Here is a 27251-nt window from a genome sequence, read left to right on the forward strand (position 1 = left end):
AATAGTTCCCAAGAGAAAGAAAATCCAAGCTGGTAGCACAGAAATGCATTATATACTTGTGGCAGTTCATAAAGATAACATTAAGTGTGTTAGAGGGGCTGCTGACATTTTGAGTTTATGGATGAGAGATGAGGCTCTAACAAATGCTGTAAGGATGATGTAGTGTCTGCTTAGCTCTTTGGAGCCTTACATAAAGACTGACCAAACTTACCTGTACAAGGTTAAGCATTAGCTGTGTGCATTGAAGAAGCTCCAGGTATTTGAAGGAAAATGAGAGGAAGGCTACTTGAAAAATTATTCTATGTACTTAAGGTGGCGTTATTAAGTCTAAGCTAGTTTTTTGGGTCTAATTACACATGTTGTTTATGTCTACCATAAATCCTTCAGTCACTACCTTGTTTGCTTGCACTGGGAAATAGTTTAGTTAATGCTGTCTGTTTTAATGACTTGGATACCTCTAGTTATTCACTGTGGGAATGACCTGGCCCATTGCAGTGATGTATGTGATTGCCATTTTGGATAACTTGGTAGATGAGTCCACAGGCCAAATTCTTTGACTCTGTTACTTACCGTAAAATAACCAACAATAGTTGTCCATAATTCTGTCCAAGGTTTCATCAACAGCATCCTTCTTGGTTGTATTGGTCATAGCAAAATCTCAAATGCTCTGAAGTCATACTCAGGAGCTGATGCAACCTGCCAAAGGAACCTCTGTCCTTATGGAGCTAGGAAAAGCATGTTTGTTCAGTGATGGGGTGCTGCAATTGAGTTGTTAATATTCTTTTGATTTTGTGCTTGACAGGGTATCTCACTCCTTCACGATTTCTGTTGCAAAAACAATGAGTATGATAGGCAGCTCCCCTGATGATGATGGCCATTGAACCAGACATAAATAGATGTAAAGACATGTGGTTAAACTAGGTGCCCATCTCAACACTCTCTTTACTAAAAATAGTGGCACTTGGCTTTAAGTAACCAAAGTAGGTAGGGATATCTTACAAAATAATTTTTATTAACATGTTTAGAAGTAGCACTAACTACAGTAGATAAAATTTATGTTTAGAACTTGGAGTAACCTTTGAGGTGTAATAAGAGCTCCTTATTACATTACCTGTCATTTGTATAGCTACTTACTGAAAAGTAGGTAGCCTGATACTCTTAATATGAATTAATTGTAACTAATATAACTGTGAAAGGAGGCAGTCCAGCTGGTCTGCTACAGCTCTCTGGTTTTGTCATACTGTTTGCAAACACAACGGAGATTGAACAGAAGCAAAGTTCCTTCAGAGTGCTCACTAAATATTTAAGGTGAGAAGGAAAACAGGTATCACAAGATATTTAGCAATTCAGGCTCCTCAGTGATAGCTTCTAATTTATTCCTTATCTAGTGGTATGCATAAATGATTCAAGCAGGCATTTTCACTAATGTTTGTATAAGAATTGTGTGCACAGTCTTAGAAAAATGGTCTTTGAATAAAAGTACTGTAAGACTTGCAAGCGAGTTAACTTGTCCTAGAGCTTTATTTTAGATATCTCTTGGTTGAATATTCAATTTTTAAAAAAATTTTCGGATTACTGAAATCCTTGTGGAATTTGCAGTGCTGAATAGAGGTGGTGGGAATAGACAAAATGCATATAAACTTTCAGTGAAACAGCTTTTCCTTGTTCTTCACACGTAGTTTCTGTGCAGCACCATGGCAAATGCCTTGAGTGTGCTGTTAGAGCAATATCAGTCTGGACATACTTACCATTAATAGATAAAACTAGTAACCAGGCTATAAGAGCACAAAACAATTTTCATTTCAAGGAATTTAAACTTTGGTTTTATGAGGAGGAAGCAGCAGAGAGGACTGTTATAAACTGGGAATATGGCAAAAATGGAACAACCTGATGAGAACCAAATAAAGCCTACCTGGAGAGGGAAAAACAAAAAACAAAATATACTGTTTTGTGCTATTAATTTAAAAAATGACCAAAGATCTTGAAGATTTTTATAGGTGAAAATTGTTATAGTGATAGGGAAGAGAACATTAACAAAATTTAAAAGGAGATGGGTTACTTCAGAGACTTTTGGATACTTCTGTATTAATGCAAATTCACAGATAGCTGGAAATGGTATTAAATGGGATTGAATTGCGTTTAGCTCTGTGGAGGTGGGAGGGCGTGTGATCTGGTGGGAAAAACAGCCTGACAAAATGGCTGCTGAGACCCCCCTAGAGTGTTACAGTTGCTCATATGGTACCGAATAAAATAGGTCATAATAGATGCTTTCAGATTCTGGAAAATAGTGGCTAATACTCTGATTGCATCTGTTATTTTGGGAAAAGCAGAGAAAAAAGTTGTATGCTATTTAAAATGCAGAGATTTGTTGGGTTTTTTTAACTTTGGTGTTCAACTTTCAAAACACTGATTCTTTACATTTGAATAGGTAAAGTGGGGAAGGACCAGTAAAATTCAGATTTTTTTAATTGAAACATCTGGTGGAATTATTTTTGATATGAGAAAACAAGCAAAGAAGTTTTGTCTGAACAAGAGTAATCATATGTACTTTTCCCCCTGAACTGATTGGAATAGAGAGTTAAGATGAAAGAGCCTCCTCAACCATAAATGTAACACTGATGGTGCAAACATTGTCAAGGAAAGCTAGAGAACTATTGTAATGCCTAATGTAATCAGCTAAAAGTATGATAAATGAAGAACAAGCTTTCACTAATTGGATATGAACAAAAGAAGGTATAGCATAAAGCAGTGAATGAGATATAATTTTACTTGGCATTTTTTAACACAGCAGGGATTCTATAGCCATATGAAGCAATGAACTATAAATGACTGAAAAAATCCCATGGGAAAGTAATGTAAACTACTAAAACTTAACAGAGTAGTGGGCAGTGAGTTATACTTCTTTCATATAAGGTTTTTCCTGTCAGCCACTTAAGACTTCAGGTGTTACTGTATTAAATTGCCTGTTCTAAATCTTGTTCTGCCACATAATATAAAAGGAAAAATAATGCAAATAAACTTTTTGATGTAAAAGTAATTGCACAGCATGGAGCTGTTCTCCAGAAACTGTAGCCTTTTGAGTGACAGAAAATTGAAAAGATAACTAGAAATGGAAGATCCTTGGCATTCCTTTCCTAACTTTTTTTAAGCTTGGCATCTGAGACAGTATTTCAGAAGGAGGTTGGGGAAAAATCTGATTTAGGGAAACTGCAAAGTTGATTAGGGTTGTAAGTTTCTATACCATGTCTTGAGTGATCTGAGTGAATTTGAGTGAGATACGTTTTTTTCTGAAAAAATAGAAACTTAGAATTTTTCTGAAGACTTCTCCATAGCTTAGTGAGACGCTGTCAGGTTCTTTTGTTAAGAAATCTAGGTGGCAAAAGTAAGTGTTGGAGGGGAATTTGGCATTTAAGTTTAATCTAAAAAATTGTTTTAAAAAGTGGGGGTTCATCTAAAACTGAGGAGTTTTATTGACTTGTAACTAACTTAGAGGTTTTAACATTTGTCCAAACTCTCATTTGCCTTTTTTTTTTTTTTTGCTGCTTTGTCTTTTAAAATGTGCAAAGCTCTCTTGCATCATCTGCTACAAAACTAGAAATTCAGTCATTTTGACAGCTCATTGTCTCCCAATGGCATATCAGGGATTTGTACTTGGAAAACTTGGAGAGATCTGTTTTGAGTACTTATATAAAAATGAAACTAATATTTTAATGCCTTTTTGAAATACCTGACTCCTGGGCTGTTGTCCAGAGTGTATAGAGTGGACTCTGCCTTCATCTACTGCCTGGAAAAATTTGCTCTTCTTAAGTGGTGGTGTTTGCAAAGTGTGCAGAACGGGAGTGGGCCAGATCATACCAAGGAAATATTAGGGTCAGGTTTGCATTGCTCTTCTGGTCTTCCTTCAGTGTATTTGCCTTTTGTTTCAAAAGCTAGACAGCATGTTTTTCATCTCTTCCTGAGAGTGGATGGAGATAATGTTAGTATCCTGTCCCCATGCTTTATTGAGTGAACTCCTGGGCAGTTTTGTAAAGCATGGGAAATGCACATGGTGGTAATCTCATGAAGGGAAAAACCCCTGTGGAAGGAGTGTGCTTTTGTTCAGAATTGTAGCTTGCTTGCCAAGTATTTTGGTTTTTTTTTTTTAAGTTTATCATTGCTTTAAAACTGAGCGGGTTGCAGGAGGAAGTAATTAATTTTTCATTGGCTCTAATGAAAAGTGCAAGCTTGATATACAATTTTAAAAGTTGGAGGGGCTCTTAGAGCTCTAGAATCCTGAAGTTTCAGCCTTTTAATGTGTTTTAATCAGTGATATGATGATGTGAAATGCATATATGACCTCTGAAACGAGTCAGACTCCTGTTGCATTGTTCGATGGTTAAGCTGAAATGTCACTTTTGTTGGATTCTTGCTGAAACTCTACCACTGAGTAGCAGAGGAAGGATGTAGAATAGAATGCTTTAAGCATCACACTGCAGTGCTACTGGGGACACTGCCTTGGAGGTGGAAAGTATATGTTGGAAAGAGGGAAGTGATACCAGATCTTTCGACCTTTGATGGCGATGGTTATTTAATTACCAAGCTATTTTATCTGGATTTATCTGGATTAAAAATAATTTCCTGTCACAAAGCTCATTTAGGGAAAGTGGCTGTTGTCAGAAGTACTGATCTACCCTTGGGAGAGGAAAGTGTGGGAGCCCAGTCAGCAAAGTTAACTGCAGCTTAAAGATGCAGGTCCTCAGTGCTGTGGAGAGTCAAGTGGTGGCTCTGTGGTGTTATGACTGTCAGTAGGTAGTGGGGAGTAGCAGGAGTGTGTATCTGTGGAGTGAAATGGTTCATACTGAAGACATGGTGTTCTTCCTTTCTGCCTTTCAGTGTGCTTGGTTCTAGTCTGGTGCTGAGGGCTTGTTGTCTGCTTGAGGTGGTTTGCTGTGCCCAAGAGGTATCTGGTTCATGTGCTTTCGGACAGCTGAGTATTAGAGACAAATGGGTTTTAAGTGGGGGTGATTGGGAGATTTACTTAAAAAAAAAAAAAAAGCAGGCCTGATTTGAACCTAAATACTGATGTGTACTGAAGTCACTCTAATTGCTTGCTTGGGACTGCCTTCCTGGTGCCTTAGCACTTCTCTGATCTTGTGCTGGGTTGTTTCCATGCTCTGAATACACCAGACACCTCATTGATCAAAATATTAAGAACTTTTTTCTAGTGACTTTTTTATATTATAATATTTCATTGGAATGTGTGATAGATGCTGTAGCCATGTACAGAAACAAACAGAGTTTGAGTAGGTCAGAAAAGTGACTTTTGTTGCTTTGGTTGTCTGCAGGGCTCTGATGCTGTACCCAGACCTAGGGGGTTTGGAGAGATGTACAGGCATCTCAGTGATCAAGCCTTAAGCTTTAGGCTGAGCAGGGCGGAAGTCATTAGGCTTCACTTGTTCTAGAGATTTGCCTCTCTTGGGCAGCAGTGGCAGAGAGCAGGCAGTTCCTTCCTCTGAGGCCACAGCTATATGCTGAGGGCACTGCCATCAGCAGTTCTGGATCAGTGTCTTCTGCTGCCATAGTTCTGGCTCAGACTTACTGATGTTATTACAATGGGTTTCCCCAAGAAACCAAGGTGGTGTACATCTGTTGTAGCCTGTTTGCTTTGTGCTGATCTCTAGACCTCTTCAGAGGTGCTGGAAAGTGCCGCATGTAGTAATTTTAATGCAATTGAACATTGTCAGTGTGACTAAAAAAAGATAGTTTTAGCATCTTCCTGTGTACGAAAGGGGCTCCAGCAGCATGGTTTCCTGCTGCCTCACCTCCTTGGATACAGACCGTAAGGTCCCTTGGATTCCTCTTTTGAAGCTTTGAGAATGTCCTTTTTCATCACTTCATCCTTTGCTCATGTCCTCAGCAGCGACTACTTCATTGTGCAGATTCATTGCCCCTGTGGTTCATATTGTCCCAGTTGTGCTATTTGTTATCAGCTGTGGTTTGTGGTTATTCAAGGATGCTCTGTTTTCAGGCACTATTCATGAACAATACTATTTGGTAATATTGTCTCTAATTTCTTGTCTATGTGGGTGTAAGTACTGGTGAACAGGCCCCGGACTGAATTCCTTTTTAGTATTTGGATGAGCTCTAGACAGAGGGACTTAAGGCAGGTTTTCTGTGAGTAGTTTCACAAGTACTTAGAAAATGACTTTTACAACTGATGTGCTGTCTACTAAGAGTAGTTCTCTTCCTATCTTTTGTGTACCTACTACATGTGCAGCCTTTTGTTAAATGTTAAATTTGCTGCTTCTCTGTGTGAGAACAGTGGAGGAAAGAAAAGAAAGAAATGTGGATCAGCAAGCTGATGTGACTCTTTGCATAGGTTAATGAATGCTGAAGCTCATGGTATCAGGACACATGGTTGGGGACAAGGAGAATGAATACCTGATTAACCTTTTGAGAGGCAGTGTAATTTAGTGTCTTGAGTTAATGTCATCACGTCCTAATAGTGGATGATGTGGGGAAAAGGGAGCACGGAAGGAAATAGGTATCAGAGATACAGGTTCGCACTATGTGAAGAGCTGGATTGGTGAGCAGAGCCATTTAGAAGATCCTAGTAAGAAGCAATGTATTTAAAACCAAATTCTTTCCTTAGTTGTTAGCTGTATTGCTCAACAAACAGCTGCCAGGCAGTTTCTGCAGATGATTCTGCAGATGAGATCCTGGTGCCATTTTTCTAGGGAGGAATATTAAATAAGAAACTAAATTGCTTATGAGGTGTCTGAAAGATTGAAAAACTCAGGATAGGAGACAGGAAATGAAGACACAATTTGTCATCTATAAGGTATAGATGTGTATGTCCCTTTACCGTTGTTACGGTTTTACCTTGTTCACAAAAAGTGTCTGTCACTTGTTTACTTTCAACAAGCAAACACTATATAAAGGATGAGTATGAGATACTGTTTTACCTGTTACTGCTGAATTGTCTGTAGACAGCAACTAGCATTATTTGATAGCTGTTTGAAACCAACCACCCTCCCAAACCCTTCACGTATCTTGTTTATTATACTGGAAGAATGGTAATCAGTGTTTGACTAGTTGGTGCAAGCTAATAGGCATACTGAGTGGTGACTTGGACCTATAGAAATGCATGTATTCTGGTTAGATATAGTACCTCCTGGTTTCTGCCTCTGTCTTGCTGTGCTAATTGGGCAGTGCTTCAAGTTTTATTCCTGGACTTTAATTGGCTATATAACGTTGCATGAATTCTCACAGTCCCTTTGTAGTTGACGTTTAATGTCAGCTTACCTGTTGACCTGTAATGTTACTGGCCTTGTAAACTAGGCTGCTGACAGTTCTGAAAGTGAAATTGTTTTCAATGTGAGTTTAGCTGTTGACAAATTTGTGACAGCATATCATCTCCCTTGTCTGCTTTTTTTAGCAAAGGAACATCCCTGTCCAGGAAGTGTATCTCCTAGATTGATCTCTTGTAATTTTGTTTGGATGGGGGCCCTGCATCAAAGAGGTATTCTATGCATTTAGTAAGAAGCCAGGAGAGCTTAGCAGTTCTTTGTATAATGTGATTACTTTCTTAAAACTTTTTAATAGATATTTGTCTGTTCTTGAATGATGTCAACACTGTATTTCTAAAGGATACTTTGAAAGTAACATTAGTCAAATATTGGGTTTTGGTTTCTTATGATACTTCCTGCAAAAGTTTTCCACTGCCCTCATTGATTCCTTATTAGGAATAGTAAGAGTAGAAGAAAAGCATCTTTATGTAACTTAGCACGTGCTAATAATAAATCTCTCCAGCAGCCATAAGTTGGTATGAAAAAGTTTGTGGAAGGAGTAGGGCTATGACCTTTTTTATGTCTTGAACTCTAGCAATTGCCTGGTGCTTCCCTCTGAGACTGAGAGCAGGAGCTAGGGGCCCTTAGATGTGTGAGTTATGCTCTGGTCCAGGCACTGAGTTGTATGGGAAGAAACTACAGGGAGATGAGCTGACTTGCAGGATCAGGAAGGACAAACATACTGACAGGCCCTTTGCAGAGAAGCTGCAGAGCCAACAGATTTGCATGAGACAGATTTGCTTGAGTAAGTGGAGGACAGAGATCTTCAGGGGAGGCTGGCTCCTGCCACAAGGCCAGGTGGTGTTGGATGCCACAGACCTGATCATGAATAAGAAGCAGATAAAGTCAGCTCTAGAAAACTGGACGAAATGTCATCATTCCAAGACACTAGTACACATGTGTGTCTTGGTTTGGAAAGACAGGTATCTGTCAGGGAAAACTGGAGTTTCCCTTGGAATGGAGAATGTAAAACCCCCTCCCTCCATATTGTTAGATTTTGCAATTAGGAGCTTTCAGGCAAAAATATGGGAATAGGAATAACAGTTCTTTACTAGGAATGTTAAAAATGCAAATGCAGTAATACAAAAAAGCAAGCAAGCAAACAAGCAAAAGTCCTAGAAAGCCCTGATAGTCAGGCATATGAACTGACACCCTGTTGGCCCAGGTGTTGGAAGCAGTCCAAATAAGTCCCCCTGGAGTTACAGATGTGGTTCTGTTGGAGTAGAGATGATCCTGTAGACAGGATTCAGTGGTGGTGAGATGAGTCTGGTTTTCCTCTGGGAATCCAGTGGAAAAACAGGGTGCCTGGGGTCTCTGGGCCCCCATTTTAATCTGGGTAGGGAATGGTTGGCTCCTCCCCACTGGGTGGTGCATCTCACAATGGGATGATGTAATGTGTCATGTCATTGGTGAGCCTTAATGGCCCATTAGCAGAAGATATCCCCTGAGGGTGGACAAAGCTGATGAAAGAGATAAGGAACACTGCCCCACCTGGTTTTAACAGCTGGCCTATTATCAGAAGGCATCTGCCCCCGTCCCTCCTGGAGTTACAAGAGATAAAGAGAAAAGAAACCACCTCCCAACTGCCTTCTACAGATGAAATAAAATATACCTTTTTTTGGTTACCTAACCCAAGACAATATGGGACAGTGAAAACAATTGAGGAATCTTCTTGAATGGGTGGAGAACGATTTCTTGATGCAAATGATTGAACTAAGTAGAGGAGGTGCTGTGCTGGACATCTTACAAAGAGGGAAGAGGTAATCAGGGATGTGAAGCCTGGGATTACTGTGAAATGGTGATGTTTAGGTTTCCAAGAGGAGTAAGACAAACAGCGAAATTGCAACTATGGACTTTGGAAGTGCAATATTTTTTTTCCCAAACCAAGGATTTGCTTGCTAGAGTATCATAAAAGGCTGTTTTGGAAGTCAAAGAGGCTTGGTAGAGCTTGTTTATACTCAATATAGTCTTCTCCAGCGGAACTTGGGCAGAGTTCAAATGTATAGAGCAGATTAAGGCAGGTGTAGGTTTCCTGGAGATGGAGTATGCAGAGGCATAATTAAGGAAAGCAAAGCTCTGTTGATGCTGACTGTATATTGAAGGATGTGAAGGGACAGGAGGAAGTTCTTGTGTAGAAGCTGAATTTGTGAGGTAGTCAACTTAGGTAAACTACTATTTGATTGAAAAAATTGATCAGCTCTGAGAGGTCCAGTCCAGCTGTAATTGTTGTTCAATTTTGTTTACTGCTTTTTTTAAAAAAGCTCGCACAGTGGGAGAAGAACTTGCGAAGCAGAACAGACTAAATTTATTTCTGTTATATTGGCAAATGGGCAGGTACATGATTAATCAATAGTCCTTGGTTATGCAATGTGAAAGAAAGATGCTATCTGACCGATGGTTTATTGCACCATATTTGATGAGAAGAGGAAGCTTCTTCACTGATAATTTAAAAGCTTATTATGGAACTATGACCTATAATGTTTGTTTAGTTATTTATTTAATGATTTTTAAACTTGGGGGTTGTTATAAATTGCTTGTCACCTGTAGCAGAATTATCAGGTTCAGCTTTGGGGAAGCCTTTTTCACTGAATACTTTCATTGGCATAATAAAATTACCAAAATAATGATGTGATTCTGAGAAGGTATAAAAAGGTAATAATGAAAGTACATGTAAGTCTCCACTTGTATCTTAATTTTAATAATAGTTGTGTGTAAAATTTCAAGAATAATGTCCAGGGAAATTTAATAATAGCTCATATTTATGACAAACTTTTGTTTATAATTTTGCTGATCTTGTGGTTAATGCTTTCCAGTTTTGTATATGGTGCTTTAACTGTTTGAAAACTGTTCAGTTCAACTTTCAGCAGATGGTTTTGTTCCAACATACACAGCTATCGTGCTTAGCTAGCACTTCTGGATGATGCTGCTGGTTTAAGTATTGGAACTGTCAGTCCCCTAGAAATGCTCCTGAACCCAAGAAAAAGTTAATTTGCTGACCTTGAGTCAGATATTTTTTCCTTAAAGGCCTTTCCTCAATATACCGGAGGTGGTTGTATTGCTTGACTAATGTTCGTGCTCTGTGGAAGTGAGAAACTCTACTTGAAATGTGTCAGAGATGAACATGGAAAAAAAAAAAATGGGCAAGGAGGAGGCAGCAAAAAGAAAAAAGCTGTGATAACAAGTTTTAGGTACTGTGACACTTGTGTAGCATTAGGGTTTTGGCAGGTCTGCTGTCTGCTGCAGTGAAGGCTTGGTGCTGGAAGCCTGCCCGGCTTTGCCTGCCTGTTGGCACTCCTAGATCACTCACTTGTGCTGTGAGAAAGGATCCCCAGTGCCTCTGAGTGTGGATGACTTAGTACTGCTTGCGTGTATGCATTTAGCAGCTGCAAACCTTGTGTATGTGGGAGGGAAGGGACTGTGCTTGAGAGGCTGTCTTTGAGTGCTATTGCCTGATAAAATCAGACCCTGGGTTTTGTGAACCTTTCGTTTTGTAAAAGAGTGAAATGTAGAATGGTTGAGCTTGGGCAGCCTCACTGCCTGCCACAGTGAGTGGCTGTGGGGATTTGAAAACCCACTGCTGTTCTTTTCTCTTATGCTTTCAGCAAGATCCTGCTTTGCTTGCTCCTAAATTTTAGGTAGACTAAACTTAACTATTTGTGTTTGCTTGTGTTATTTACTTTAAGCATAGCAAAGTTTTTGAGAACTGTGGAAACCACTGTTGTGTCTCTTGTACTTTTAATTTGAGAAGCCAGTTTTTGGTTTGGTTCTAATACTTGATAAAATCAGGAACTGGTGATTCTCTGTGCAGTAATTAAACAAATTCAAAGCTTTATTTTTATAAGACTAGTGCCAGTAAGGATCTTGCTATTGGATTTTTTTTTATTTTTTTCAGATGCTAGCTTTTATTTGATAAAAGTATGTAGAGGGTCTTTAGGTACCTTAAATAGATTACTGGTCTCTGTACATACAAAGTTATGACTAATGTGGGAGAGATTTTAGATGTATGATTGATAGGGTTTTTGATAATAACCTGAATTTGAATAGCAAATGTAATTTTTATTTTTCTTGTGATAGTTAGTTAAAGTGTAATTTGTATTTGATTTCTACTTGATGAATGTTTTGAAGAGTTTTTATTATCATGCTTGAATAGGGGTTGAACTGAGCCTGAAGTTTTGTCATGTGCTTCTTGTTCAGTGTCTGTGGAGCCCAAAAATTGACAGATAAACTGTGAACTCTGCAGTACTGACACTTGTTGACAGCTGTTTCCCATTTACTCTTTTCTTTTTTCCTTTAGAGGAAGTACTGTAACTCTGCTGCAAGTTAATTTCAATAACTTAAGAGTAAGGTGTGGGATTTTCTTATGTCTTAATGTGTTTAACTCAGTATTCTTCTGATAATAAAGTTTTGCTTCTTTGCTAGTTTTTTTCCTTCTTTTGTGTGGAGAATTTTCCAATTTAACTAACAAAAACTGTAATGGGTGTTTTCTGTCAATGAGTTCTGAAAGCTGTTTTTTGTAATTAGAGTGCTGAGATTCCAGAAGTGATACTACTGTGTTAAGATTTTTTTTAGTAAAGCTCTAACATAAGGAAGCCCATCAGCTGAACCAAAGCTTAGAAGTATTTTTTCCTGCCTTTAGATTTCTGTGAGTACAGCTAACAAATTAACTTTGGTAAATTCATTTTGTAGGCATGCATGCCTGTGTATTCTCTGCACCAATATTCTTTCTGCAGAAGCAATTTCTGTTGTATGCCTTCAAGCACTTAAGCCAACAGTAGCCTTCTCACAGCACAAATAGATCACATGTTCTTTAAGAAACCTGAGGTGTGGTAGGTCTGGGATGAAGGTGGCTGTTTGCTTTTAAGTTTGCTTCTAAAATTTAACTTCTGAGCTTGTTTGGAGTGATGCTTTTGATTTTGTTGCTATTATATTTGTTCACAGCCCTTCTTTAAAGATAGGAAGGAAAACACTGAGGTTGTGTTCAGTGGAAAAAGGTTCTGTTTTTGCTCATATTTCTGCCCTGTTTCATGTGCTACACTGAAGAGGTTAGGTTTTATTTTTGAGCTCTCTTTTTCTTTAGAGGAAAATGCTTTGCATTCCATTTTCCAAGCATGTAGTGGTTCATGTTTCTTGGACAAGTTGCTGTAAAATCTGTTGTACTTAGCATGATTGGTAGGGTTGGTAACGTATGTTTGATAAGCCAAAGAGGTGAGGGGTCTGGGTCATAGATTTGAGAGTAAGAAACCTACATATGTGGTCTAGAAATTGGCTCTTTTTTTTTAGTGAGAGTACAGGAAGCTTATGAAGAGCTCTTGAGTTTGGAACTTTGTAGTGATCCATACTTGCTTTGAAAAGTAGACTCTTGAGTAGTTTGTCTCAGGTATGTAGTGCATCCATACCTAAATTACTTCATTCAGGGTTTTTTATGGTGCTTTGCTTTTGTTGTATTTGCATTTACATATATTTTAGAACACTTAGAACATTTGAAGGAGAAACCTTGGAATTTCTTCTTGAAAAATGTTATGTTAACATTATCTGAACAGGAGCCTGTAAGTTGCTGCCTGCCCTGTGTAGCCCCACGGGGGGAGAGTACTTTGAAATGGGACAAGGGTTTCATTGTGAGCCTGTGATCGTATTTCAAACAGTCTGGGGCAGCGGAGGTGCAGGGAAGTGTGTGTGAGGGTTCCCGCCAAGTTCAGGCACACTGGTGTGGGCAGGCAGCCGCTGGATGCAGGGCCAGTGTGCCTGCAGCAGCACTACCATCCACACCTGCAAGAGAGCGCCCTGCTGCTCTGGCTTGTACTGAGCATTTAAAGGATCTTCAGCCACAAGTAAACTGTGGCATGGTAGAAAGTGCATCTTTGTACTTTCTTTGTTCTCCTGTTGTCTACTCTACATTTTTTCTAGTGTTCTCAATTTCTGATCCTTAGTTTTTGCTGCTTTTTTTTTTCTCCATGATAATACCTAGCACAAGTAGACGTGGTTGTGGAATTTCTTCACGTTTTCCCTCCGTATTCTTTCAGTATTGTTTTCTTTTTCCTTCATTTGTTGTGTAAGTGATGCACCATACATTGAAGAACATGATCAGCCATTGTACAAGTTTAGTGATGGTGCACGATGACCTTGGGCAAGAAAATGGAGTGTATTACAGACCTAGAAGATGGTGGTGTTTGTAGTTCCCTCTCTAGAACAACTTTAAGATTCTGTGCTAGATAGCAAGCCCTGGCCTTTACAGTTAGAGATTGCTTTAGTTATATAGGTAATTGGACTGAGAGAGGTGCAAGGGTGATACTATTTTGGAAGTAGGTAAAGAAGTAATATTTTCTGAGAAAGCAGCTACTACTAGGTTCTTATTTTGCTTCTTGACTGATCACCCCACCCACCCCCACCAGCTATTTATTGAAGCAAGAATGTTATCTTGTATCTGCTTTACATCATGGAAAGTGAACTTTGCATATGTCAATGAGTTTCAAAGCTAGCATTTCTTCTTTCAGACCTCTGAATACATTTATGTTGTTTCAGCAGGAAGGATGCCTTAATTGTCAAACTGAACTTTGAAACTTTAGGTAGCTTGATAAATTTTCTTCTTAAATTAAGAAAATTTACCTGTCCTTCTCCTCCCCTCCAAAGAACGTAGATTTCCTTTTTTCTCGCTTGAACCCTTGAGATGAATTGCCTTGCTTTCAGCATGTCCTTTTCTGCCAGCCTATATACACATGGTAAAATGGATGAATATTTGGCATTTACCATGTTAAAACAAAAAGCCAACAAAATTCATGAAAATCTCCGAGAGCTGCATCTTATCCAGGTGGCCTGCTGTTTGAAATATGACTCCTGGTGTGTATTGTACTCTTAGCCCTAGGATTCAGTAATGAGATTGAGCGGTATCTTGCGTGAGCACTTCTGGATGATTGACAGTGAGGTGATGTGAATCATCATTTATCAGGATATTATCATGCCTACCCTTGATAATTTCTCCCTGCTGTCTGGGGAGGTGGTGAAGACAGATAGGACTTTGTGATGTCAAAGTAATTAGTGTGTGTTGGTTTCCAGCTGAACAAACTGGAAACTAATGATCAGGTAAATGAAGATGAAGTGCATTAGTGTAAGGATGAAGGTGCAAGGACCTTGGGGAAGAGCTTATCAAAATTTCATGGGGGTTATTTGAATATCTTACAATTAGTGCAGTTGCAAGCAATATTTTTAAACTACTAAAGGATACTTCTGCAACAGTCTATTTACATGTCCTTTGTTGATATCTCTTCTAGTGAGAGGGTCAGCACTAGGGTTAAGGACACTGGACTCACTCCTGTAAGGACTGGGAACTCCTTATGATTTTCATAAAATCTAAATAGTCAATTTCCAGCTAATGGCAGCAATTTTCAGTTAAATGTTAAGGCATTTCAGTGTACACTGAAAAGATTAGATTTTTCAGTGACTACTCATTTTAAGGTGGGTGGATTACTATCATTTGGCTTTTTTATGTTTGACCCATGACTGGATCTGTTATATTATTAAAATATTTTACTGTCGCTTGGTACAGTGGTAAATATCTTTAAAAATGTGGACTTCACTACATAATCTGTGCTACTGCAACAGGCTTTTAACAGGCCTGGTAGTTTCTTGGTGCAAGTTCTGAAAATTTTGTGGATGTGCCATTAGTGAAATATTTTTATAACCTGAAATAACTTTGTGTAGGTGTGTACAGCTATGCCAATATTTCAAATAATGCTTAATGTACAAGACTGGCTGAATATAATTGCTGTACCAGCAGCAAGTGATCTGAGTTAATTTTATCACATATTATTAGATATTGCTAATTGTAATTAACTGATTGAAAAGCTATCTGTTTTACATGCTTCCTTTTCAATTATTAAAATGGTAATTTACTCTTTGCCATTTATCAGCAAACTTGCATTAAAATGCCAGTTTCCCAGATACCTCCAAAAATAACATACTTGTGACAGCAAACTTTTGTAATTAAAGCCTCATGGTAAAATAATTATTTTGCCTAATTTTTATGTTCACAGCTTTTTTCTTTTTATTTCAGTCCTTCTTTGGTGGAAGTGAGTGGGCTAGAATCTCTGGTAGGAATTTGTCCGTATTAATATGGCTCATCAGAGACATTATATTTAATTGGAGAGCCTGCGGTATAGTCGCAGGAGGCTGGAGGGAATTATTTAGCATTAGCAATGGCTCGTCTGGGAGTTGTGCACTAATCAAGGAGCTTGTGTGTTAACTGTAGGGATGATGGCAGTTATGACGATTATGACATGTGAGCACATGTCTGAATGAGAACTGGACAGGCAATGAGTTAATCAAGAAATATATTAAATGGCTCCCATGCTGCTTCATTATTACTCTGTAGAGTGTCTGTCAGATTGTGTACTTTAACAAAAAATAAAATGATCTCCAGCAAATGGATGTTTTTGCAGGTAAAGTTACTACCAAATTTTTAAACCAAGAACCTCTTTCCTCTCTCTGTTTTTGAAGCGAATGTGTGCTCTTAAGTGCTGTGTTGCAAAAGATAAAGTGAATGCTTGGCCTGCAGAATTTATTTAAACGCTGCAATCTGCAAGCTTTTGTCAGTGAATATTTCCCACTTTCAACTAGATGTTTTTAACATCTTTCAGCTTTTACATAATTAATAGCTTGGTAAAATATAAAATTTATTGTTAGCAACTTAGCTTCAAGAAAATAGGAATGCTAATATTTTCCATTATTAGGATGCTGCAAAGCTTGTAAAGTAAAGAAACCAAACACAGCACCCTTCAACTGTAACACATGGACTGTTTATGCCAGGTAGACACATTCTGTGCTCAGCATGGTTAGAGGCATCCATTTCCTATCTGTCATGAAATTATCAGTTATGCTGGAAAAATTCATGTTTAGAGGAAATGGAATTAATAAATTGAGTCTACCTTAAAAAAAGTTAAACCCAACTGAATTGTATCAGTAGGCAAATTTATCCCAGAGCTATTGGACAGATGAACATGTGCACTTTTCCTGCTATTGTAAGCACTGCCAAATTTAATACAACTTTCTACCAAACTATAACCTTCATGTATTAGCTTAATTAAAGCAGTATCATGGCTACTACCCAAAGTGTTAACCTGTAGGAGGTTGTTATTGAAATCCATTATCTGTGGAGTCAGTATTAGTGGTCAGCAGCAGCAGAAGTAAAACTGCAAGTAAGACCCTCCCTTGGGTGCTCTGAGCTCAGCAGGTTAAACTGTCAAAGCTTCTTAAAGGATGGATAGTTAAACCCCCTGGAGTTAAAGGTAAACCAATCATTTGCTGTCAGCAGGAAATACGACTTTATTTAGCAGGTTGGTGGGGGAAAAAAACCCAAACCTAAATGCTAACAGGAAAGAGGATTTAGAAGGAACCATTCTGTAAGAGTGTGTGTTGCTGTGCTATGTAGATTCCATGCAGCCTGGAAAGATTTTTAGAATTCCAGGCTTTTTTGAAATAGGAATTTTATATAGATGTTTACGCTAATGGCTTATAAAACTATGCATAAGGTTGGGTTAATTTATTAAACCTGTGAATATTATCTATATGTTGTAAGGAATGCAAAACTTTGTGCCTCTTAAATAGAAACAGTTGTCACCTTGCAGAAATAGGTTTTCTTTCCTTTGGTGTTGTGTAGGTGTTGTCTGTATAGCATGTAGTTATCTCTCATATGTAATTTTACCATATGAAATATATTTAACATTGACCAAATGTGCTGTATTGAAGATCTAAATATGTATTAATAGAATTTGTATGTATAGGCCACGTGTATTTATGATACTGTAATCAGGCTATTCTGATAGTGGTACATTTTGTATAGTTTTTACTTAATCTTCTAAGGTGAAGATCTGGAGCATTTGTCTTAGCACTTCTGAAATTCTTGCCTCAAGACAGAGAGTCCCAGAAGTGATAGCTTGTCCTAGAAGAGTGGGGACTAGGTGGTAGGGGAGTACTTTACTATCATTCTGTTCATTGGAACAAGATCAGTGCTTGGGTGGGTAAAACTTTGTAGTGTCCTGAAAAGAATGCTCTTTTATATATCGACATGTTTCTTCAATGCATGCACTGTTTTTAGACTAATCTGCTTGATGTGCTGGAATAGTACTAAGATTAATGGGATGCAATTGAGGTGAAGGTTCTGCTTACTATCCTTGAGTTAACTTAAGTTGGAAAAGTGTGTATCATAGGAAATATGCTAGGAGGTGGAAATGTTGTTAGGGAAAACACTCAATAAATTAAAAAACCCAAAGAGAATAAAGGATTTTTCTAGAGTCACACGAAAACAAAATTTTTACAATTTGAGTTGTAGCTATGGCAGAACACTGAGGGGGAAAAATTGTTGAAAATACTTCTGTCAGATGATCTGGAAAAGTCTGGGACCACATAAAGTCTGGCATCTGCAACAATGAATGAATTATCCAGTGTTGGTAGGAACTGCGTGAAAACTGTATTTGGACAGTGCCGGTTTCCTTATCTATTCCTGTTTGTTAGAGTGTGCACGATCCTTCCAGTCTTCTTGGGCTGGCTGCTTGTCTGTGCAGTCATTTTCAGGAGTGCTTGCTGCTTTTTCTCTGTTGCGCTGTTTTTATAGACTTCATCTTGACATCTGCTTCTTAAAATCTCAAAGCTGTCTTGTCTTTCAAAAGAAGACTTCTGAGGGTAGAAAACTTAGGATGACTTGTATGTAGAGGACTGTCTTCGAAGTTGTGCTATAACGAATAGTTACTATAAACTGGCAGAGAAGCAATTTTCTTGCAAAATTAACAATTTTATTTAAGAACTAAGCAAAGAATCATTTTAAAGAAATCTAAACATTCACATTAGTGGGATTTTGAAGGAAACATGCTCTACTTTTGTAAATGGCATGTAATAAGTACAAATATTTTGTGAGGCATTTTAAAGTATTTAATTCCTTGTAAAAGCATAAGGTTATGCTGGCTATGATGGTAATGTTGAGATTTTATGATGCAATTTTTGTTAATTATATATACTGCTTTAGTATTTAGCCTTAGTGGAAAAACCCCTCTTACTGGGTACCTAGAAATGGTTAAGGGGTGTGTGTATGTACATATATACATACTTACATGTGCATATACATTTTCCGTTCCGCATATATGTATTGCATAGATGTGAGGAAAAGCTATGTTTTAGGAAACCTGCTCTGAAATTTTGTCATCCTTAAGATATTCTCCTTTCACTCACAAACTGTTTTTTGTTATTTTTTTTGGATTATTTGACACTGTAGAACTTGCTTCATATTATGTCTAGATTAATATAAGTCTAAACTACTTGTGAAAGGAGTGCTTGGGCTCTCCTGCCCCCTCTTATTCATTCACTGTATGGGATCTGATGGTCATGTGGCTGGGAGATGGTTCAACTTGCTGATCTGACAGAAGGTTAATTTCCCCTCCCCTTAGATTACTTTTCCACTGTGTCTGTTCAGTTCATTGATCTGTCTCAGCAGCATTGTAATTGCTGGAGCTGAGTGTGGAGGAGAGTTTAGGGGTGGGATCATCCTTTGAGTGGCATTTTGTATATGCCTAAAGTGAGGCTTATTGTGGAATTTTATGTAATCTCAATATATGGTTCATTTTTAGCCTGAAGTTAGTCCACACTGGGAAGAGCATTACTCACTGTAGCTCTGCATCTTGCATTTGTGATAAAAAAAAAAAGTCAATCTTGCACCTACTGACCCAGAATATGCTGCATTTAGTTGATGTCCACATTTCCCTTTTCACATTTCTGTGAAGTACTGCTGTGTAGTTAAAGTGCCAAGTAGCTGTGAATTCACTTTGCTGTTGTTGTGATCTGTTCTGTGAACACTAGAATTGGTTTTAGGAATCTCTGATCTTAGGATGCTGGAGAAACTTCTGCACTCCATCCATCTGTAGACATCTGAATGGCTGTGTACTGTGTTCACCTGTCTGAAAGGGGAACTCAATCCAAACTAGAGCTGAAAATGCTGGATAGGAGCATGTTACCAGTGCATATTGTGTTGCTTTGTACTGGGGCCGAGTTTAACCTACTTCTTCTGAATCCCAAGTATCTTCTGGAATAGCTAGCTTAATTAAGATATCTAAATATCTACTATATGAAGTTCTGTAGTTGACTGCCCTTCCTACCATGTGATACTGTTTCCCAGATCTGTTTAACTACCAGTTTTTCCATCTCCTACATGTCTTAAACTCTTTAGAAAGCAAAACAAAGAAGCATGCATCAAATGCATTCCTTGGTGAGCTTGTTTTTGGGAGAGGCAGGAAAAAGGAACAGCATGAGAAAGATCTGTCCTATTGCTTTGCTAATGTGCTTAGAAGCTGAGATTCCATTAGGGAAAGGCTGACATGTGGGTGCAGATGTGTTTGAAATGCAGGGAGGCTGCTAAAAACACTGTAGGGCATCACTATTTTGTTAACATCACAAAAAACCTTAATTCTTTTTCTAAAACACCTTAAGTGCGGAATCGCATTACACTGCAGAGATGAAACCGAGCATCCTCGCAGAGCATAGTGGACTGCTCGAAATAAATATGATGAATTGCTCAATTTCTGCAACAGATGGAGACTCTTTATTTGGATAATACATTTATTAAGTGTCTTCCCAAATTGTTAGCGTGTGCTCTGAACAAAAAAATCTCCTATTTGTCCTGGAGACTTGCTCTAGATAATGTATTCCAAAGTAAAAATATGCAGGCATATGAGTGCAGTTGCAAGCTTGCAGACTTTCTTCACAGCACCCCAGACATCAGCAAAGACTGTGTTGAGTAGCTGTGTTGCCTTCAATATTCATTTGAGCAAAGGAACTTGGTAGCTCTTCCACCAAGGGAAACACCAGTGGAAGGAGACAAGAGGAATGCTTTTCCCTCGAGATTGTTAATGTGTTCTGCTACTGATGGAATGGCTTGGAGTTAAAGATTGGGACATTCTGGTTTTCCCCTTCTGATTGCTCTACCTCTGTGAATTGTTCAGTCCTTTTCTCTTCAAGATGCAAGTAAATTTGTGTGTCTTTTTTAGCAGCAGTGTTCCAGAGCTTCATCCATGGAAGAGAGAATGTAGATTTACTTCTTTTTTTAAGTCTAAAAAATTCATGTGTATAAGTGAGAATGCAAAAAGATAAAAATCTTGATATGTGTTGAAATGTGCTTTCTCTTAGTATTGGTTAAAAATGCAGTCTTCCTTGCCTGATTCATGTTGCGTGTCTTTTAGTGAATGCTCAGTTCAACCTGGATCCATTCCTTTTAATTTTAGTAGAAAATTCCGGATTTTTGAGGCCCTTGGTTGCTGAGGTTATTTACTGTCTTCATTTCTTGATCAGTTGGCAAACTTGAAGGGCAAGACTGGGAAGTAAAGGAAAGGATATTATTTTTTAAAATTTATCTTTCTCAGCTAGTGTCCATGAATGAGGGATCTAATCCTGCAGATGCTAATGAATGGGCTGTTTTGAGGGTCACTGTAGACTTGGAGAGGAATGTAAGTAAGTGCCCTTCACCAAAACATGTTTGAAGGCCACTGAAGAATTGTTTTACAGAGTCCTTGTATAACTGTTTGTGGACTATCAAATTAGTTTAAAACAGGCTTGCAGAGAAATCTATTTATATTGACTCTGCAGCTTGACCTGTTTATTTGCATTAACTTTTATTTAGGTTTCTGTAATGCTAAGTAAAATTAAATATAGGAAATATAGGATATTTATGTCCTTCACAGTTTTGTTTTTAGTATGATTTAGACATGTTTCCATTATTTTGTTTTAGGGTTAAGTGCTGTAATGGTGTGGCAGTATTTCTTTGCAGATAGCACTTTAAAGGCTGTATGAATACTGCATACTGTGTGCTCATACTTGTATTACTGGTGTGTGTGTTTTAATGTCAAGCTGCCAAAGACACTTAGGTCAGATGAAAGATGTGTTTTTGGCAAAGCAGTAAATTTGAATCTTTTTTTCGCATCTGTTTGATTTTTCTTTTTTTTAACTCAAGACTGTTCAATGCCACAGGCTTTTTGTTCTGTTTTGTTTCTCTTTTGGCAATGGTGCTGGCAAGGTTTAAGGTGGTTGGGTTTTTTTAGCTACCTTACAAAGGATTTACTCATTAGCCCTATTTTATGGGTTGAGCTAATTGTGATTTGTCTTGCTGAGCAGTATTATGCAGTTTGGGCCAATTAAGTGAATCCACTTACACCAACGGATGTTGTTCCAATGTGTAATATTGATTTGAGCTATAAAAGGAGAATGAGTTGTTTGATTAGATTTCTTTGTCTAAACAATGCTCAATCTTATCTAATGTACCAAACAGAAGTGTTCTCTTCACTGAGGTTGTTTTAATTGCTTCTTAGGTTTGGTTAGCACTGTATATGCAGCTAAAACAGTTTCCCTATAATATGAATTCTGAAACAGCTCAGAAGAATTAGGGGGAAAATGCAGCCTGCAACTCAGTATAACTGTCTCTGCTGCATGAATATCAACTTGTGTTGAGACCTGGGGATGTGTAGGCTGACCTACTCTGAAAAACAGGGACACTGGGGAATCCCAGACACTTACCTCCTCTGAGATGGAGGAAAAGGGGAGTGTGTGTGTGTATGTGTTAATTAGACATTTACACTGAAGTAAATTACATCTGTCACATAAACCTCAGAAACTGCTGAAGTATATAAAATCATCTGTAGAAACTGTGCAGATGATACTAAACACTCTATTAGGAAATGCATGTATATTTTTCCTTGTTGACAAAGTCAGCCTTTACTTTTTGGAGTTAGTAAATGAGAATGATTGATTGTGAAACAAACTGGGGAGAGAAACACTTTTTGTCATGAACTAGATCTATAAGAAGGTAACAAACTTGAGCTGCTGAATAATTATAATGCTAGGGATCAGTAAAATTTCTTGGTGTCTTTGATTGCTTTATAGACTGTATATGCAGTGAAAATAAGTGGTTTACTTCTTTGCCTTAAAATAATTTTAAATACATTCTGTATTCATACTGAGAACTTCTCTGTGTTTAAATGTTGAGAGACGTGCATATTTAAATGTAATTTGTTTATAATGTAGATTTCAACTAGTGATCTGCAGCAGCAGAGTGGCCCTAGAGAAGATTACCTTGATACTGCTGTGTTAAACAGAACAGGAGACCTGTGGGGAGACCTATGTATATTTTATGTAGGAGACCTGTGTATATGTCTCTAAGAGACTTATGTATGTTTTAGGAAGCAAGTTATTAATTTTGATTTCTTGAAATGATTATTTGTGATACAGGTTTAATTATGAGGATAATTCAGTAAATTCATAGTATGGCTGTGCAAGAGAGCACGTTACTGTCAAATGTGTCACTCTCCAGGACAAAGGAGAGCTAACGTAATTTAGGTAGTTTGGGTATCTACTAGTTCTGATTCAGTGCAGTCCTTCTAAATTGGGTTATCTGCAAGGCAGATATTGACTATTTATCCAAAACTTTGGGTTATGGACATATTTGTCTTCTGGAGTATCATGCCAAGCCTGGCACCAAACCTGGTTTATATATCCACCTGGAATATTGAAACATAGTGTAGAAGGATTTCCAAACCCAATTGCTGCTACTGTTATCACCTCTTACTGCACTCTGCACCCTGTGAGCTGCTGCACCTTGGAGTGGGGCTTGAAACCAGTCAAGGCCGAAAATGACACGTCACCTCCAAGGGACTCCTTGCTGTACTTGCCTATTTGCTGGAAAGGTGGTGAAGAAACATGAAGCTGTTCCTGTGTAAAGATCTGGCAGGATGTGCTGATTTGGGTGCCTTGCAGTGAAAGTGGCTCCTGGGCCTAAACTAGTTTTGTAACCAGTGGCCACTTCTGTGCAGTTTGCTTCTGAATGAATAAGCTTGATGGACTTCAGCTAGTTCCTGTGTGCTTGTTGTCAGGAAGACTTGTGTAATGAAATAATTGCTGTACTTTGAATTATTTCCAGTTGACTTTGGATCTTAATCCAAAAATAGTTACAACTGTTTAATAGTGTTCATTCTAATGTTGTTCTGCTAGGACTCCTTGTTAAATCCAGAGTTTTATTATTAGTAGCTTATTTTTCATACATACAGGGTCTGTGATGAACTGGTTGGCTGTTTGTGATTGGTTTGGATTTCCAAAGATGACTGTATTTAGTTTCTAGTTTTTGAATTAGGTTGGGGTTCTATAAAATGAAGATTCAGTAGGTGTTGCTTTTGTTGTTTTTGAAATATAATTAGCCTTTTTGAAATAGACTAGTTAAAGTATAAGACTTCTACAGAAATTAAACCGCTCTTACACACAAGGTATCTTTCCATGGTTTCTAGTAGTCTGTATTCTCTAACATAAGCCCTTGATAGCTGCTTGAGACCTCTCTTGAGGCCCAGGTAGCTCAATATGATTAAAACCTGCAGTATAAAACATTAAGCACTTAGTTTCAACTGTTTTCCAGCCTTTGTTGTTATCCATTCATGCTTGAGATTGCAGGGTCAATTCAGATATTTATGAAGGAATTGCTTTTTTTCAAGAACCTCCTGGGACTTGGTTCTTTGTTTTTGTTGACATTGGGTTTTTTGGTGAACTAAAACAGAAAAGGGAGATATTACACCTCTGAGGTTTTAGCTGCTAGGCACAGGTTTTGAATACCTAGGATTGTGTGATTCAAGTCAAATAATTAATCAATCCTTGAATTTGAAAATCAATATATTTGAAATTTGTGGTGTTTGAGAAAGAGAAGTTGCTGAATTCTTTGGAACTGTCTAGAAATATTGCATTATAAATTACCTTCTGCAGAGGTAAAGGTTTAGTGAATTACTGTTGAAAGTAGGCAGCACTTGCTAATAAGCTGAAAGTTTCAGTTGTCATGTGGAATCAAATGATGGCTTTTGTTATAGTGTTTGCTACTAATTACATTTGTACTATACTAAAAAAATCTATGATGTATTTGTGTTACATGTACTACAGTGCATTGTCAAAGAAATCTAAATGCTATGGGGAATTGTCATTATGAATTACTAAGTAGCAGATTTTCAGTTTATATATGTGCTGGTTTACTCACAATAAAAGTAGATATGAACTCATACTAAAAGTAGATATGAGAAGCCCCCTTCTCATAGATGGAACAGCTGTCACAGGATCCTGAAAATCTGGAGATTTTGAAGTAGTTGAAGTGGAATGGAGACAATTTTTTTTTTTTTTTAGAGATTTGCCTGGTGCATTCAAGGCTGAACTGGCACTGAACTAGAGAATGCAGCAACAGTTGCAGTAAGGTGAACAAGGAGAAATGGATTTACCAGTTTATTGGGTAATGTGGGACACAGAGTTGAAACTCTAAAGAGTTCAATAGCAGTGAAGCATTTCAGAAAGGAGTGGGGGAATATTGGGGAAAAGTGCATAAGATGGTTTATGTGTATAAAATTAATTGGTTTGCAATATCTTCTATGGCTGCTTTTAGTACTGTAGTGGGTACTGTACTGGTGTCTTAGTGCAAGATGTGGGTGTATGGGGGGTTTTCATCTTGATACATAGAAGTAACTAAGGATATTTAGTCCTTTTTTATAAGGAGGCTTTTGGTTTTCTAAAACATACATTCTTAATTAAGCTTAAGCTTGAATGACTTCGTTTAAAAATGTAAACCACATTAGGATTCAGAAAACTTTAAGCATATAAACTGATCTTGAACATAAAGGAGCACATCCTGTTTCTTCAACTTAGTGCTGCAGGAAGGATGACACAGGCTAATCTTGATAGCATTTGATCAAAATAAATTACTTAGTTGCCAAGGTCTAGAAAGCGCTAAAACCTGCTGCATGATAGTCTGTGCTAGTGCTCTAAGATTTGTTTTGTTTTGTTTTGCTCTGTTTATATTGTGAGACCAGTGCTGTGGTGATAAAACAAAACAGTTGTGACTTTGTAGAAGCAATAGTTGAAATGTGAAATGTGTGATGATTCCAGGAGGTTATGTGCACTCTCATATACTTGGGAATACAGCAAATTCAGAAGCTATTTAAGAGATGCCTCCAGAAAGAAACCTGGAATTAGGTGGCAAGTAAATATGCTTCTTGTTGGTAGGATTAACTTTTACCAAGTTCAGAAAAGGTCAATAAAACTGAAGAAAAAAATTAAAATGCTTAATAAGTGACTCTCTGCCTTGTCATATGTTTGTTATATTTACTTGCTACTTATTTCTCATTGTATTGTTCAAAATACTGTCTGCTGCCTGTCAGTGGTTTTTTTTTTTTGCTGGCCTTGTTTCTTCTGAATGAGCCAATAGTGTATCCAGACTATGTAACTTCTAATTACTTTCATGCACTTTTGACAGCCTTCATACTACTTGCAGATAAAATTCCTTTTCACAAAGAACAAAATTTCCTGTTAATAAATGAAAAACATTATGCAGAATCATGGAATACTGTGAGTTGAAGGGACCTACAAACATTACAGAGTCCAGCTCTTAAATGAATCACCCATACAGGGATTAAGACCACAAACTTGGTGTTATTTGCGTCTTGCTCTGACCAACTGAACTCATCTCAGGGTCTTATATTTCTCAAATGTTAATACTAATTTTTCTAAAAGAACTCTATTTTTAGATAATATATTCTTAGTTTCAACTGCTGATGATATCAAATAGTTTTATAAATTAGTAAGCACTGGAAATGTCAAATTGTCATTCTAAACAATTTTTACTAACTACTAACAATCTTACACAATGGCATACTTTCTTAAATATGTACTGAAAGTGAGCTTACCAAAAGCAGAATGAGGAAAAACTAGTTCTTTGGTTTCACAGTTATATGTGTATTTTACTTCAAAGACAAGTATTCTGAACTCTGAAAATATGTTAAAGACCAATCTAATTAAACTTTTTAAACTTAAAGGTAAGCATTCATGTGAGATGTAAGAAGACTTCTAACTTCAAACCTAGCTATTTTAGTATTCTTGGTAAAATGCTGGAGATATTTGTCCCTTTTTTGTTTGACTAAAATATATTTGGCAAATGCATATAAATGAGGATACAATGGATTAGAAGTTAAACATGAGCCTGCTTAAATAATTCTCAAGATTTTCTGGTTCACGTGTAGTGATATTGAACTCTTTAGTCATAGGCTTTAATTTGTGCATGGTGCTGACCTGATGCTGTGCAGGGACACTCATTGCATCCCTTCATTCAATTCACTCTAATTATCCCCAACTTCCTGGGGAGCGTGCTTAGAACTGGTCATGAATGTTTGTTATTAAGTATTAAGATATTAGACTGCCCTGGTTACAAGTAACAAAGTAGTTTTTAGTCTGAATTTACATATAGATGATCAGTATAGGAAGCTGAAATTATATTTGTTTTGATTTTATTTAATCAAATTCAAAATAATGTATTAGAACAATAAAACATTTTGACAGTGACTTAAGCTCAGAGTTAAATGAAATCAGATTTATTGTGCAAGTACTTATATGCCAGTGTTGATAATTTCAGTGTGAGTTTTAGAGTGGTTATGGTATGTAAATGATCTTTGACACAATCAGATTTGTGTGCATGTAACTGGGTGATGTTAATTATTTTTGCTGGGAGCATCTGTTAATGCAGAATATTGCCTCTTCAGGTTCACGTGAAAATGGCGGATGAAGCTGTCTGTGTTGGCCCAGCTCCCACCAGCAAAAGCTACCTCAACATGGATGCCATCATGGAAGTCATTAGGAAAACCAGGGCCCAAGCTGTGAGTCTGAATGTGTCTATCTGCTGCAGCTGTTACGTATATAGAAAGCAGAAAAGCCAGAGTTTGTGTGGTTTTTTTTTTTAAGGTGTGTGTGGGGGAAGTGATTGAATATGCTATTCCAGTTAGTTCATGTCACATGAGTTAAATGTGTCTGAAATCGCTACTGGAAATCAAAGGCTTTGTAGCATCTGGCAGCACTGGTCGCTGATCCTGCAGGTGGCTGCTGGATTCAGCT

General features: G+C 37.7%; 1 protein-coding gene across 1 annotated transcript in view; it reads left to right on the forward strand.

The window, feature by feature from the left end:
• The window catches only part of PCCA (propionyl-CoA carboxylase subunit alpha), a 275454-nt gene that overhangs the window by 12149 nt on the left and 236054 nt on the right, over positions 1-27251 (forward strand). The window contains exon 5 of the mRNA XM_063392367.1: positions 26903-27016. Coding sequence (XP_063248437.1) covers positions 26903-27016 — 114 coding nt within the window. The remainder of the gene's footprint in view (positions 1-26902; positions 27017-27251) is intronic.

The sequence above is a fragment of the Prinia subflava genome, chromosome 3 (genome assembly GCF_021018805.1).
Source record: "Prinia subflava isolate CZ2003 ecotype Zambia chromosome 3, Cam_Psub_1.2, whole genome shotgun sequence".
NCBI classification, from domain to species: domain Eukaryota; kingdom Metazoa; phylum Chordata; class Aves; order Passeriformes; family Cisticolidae; genus Prinia; species Prinia subflava.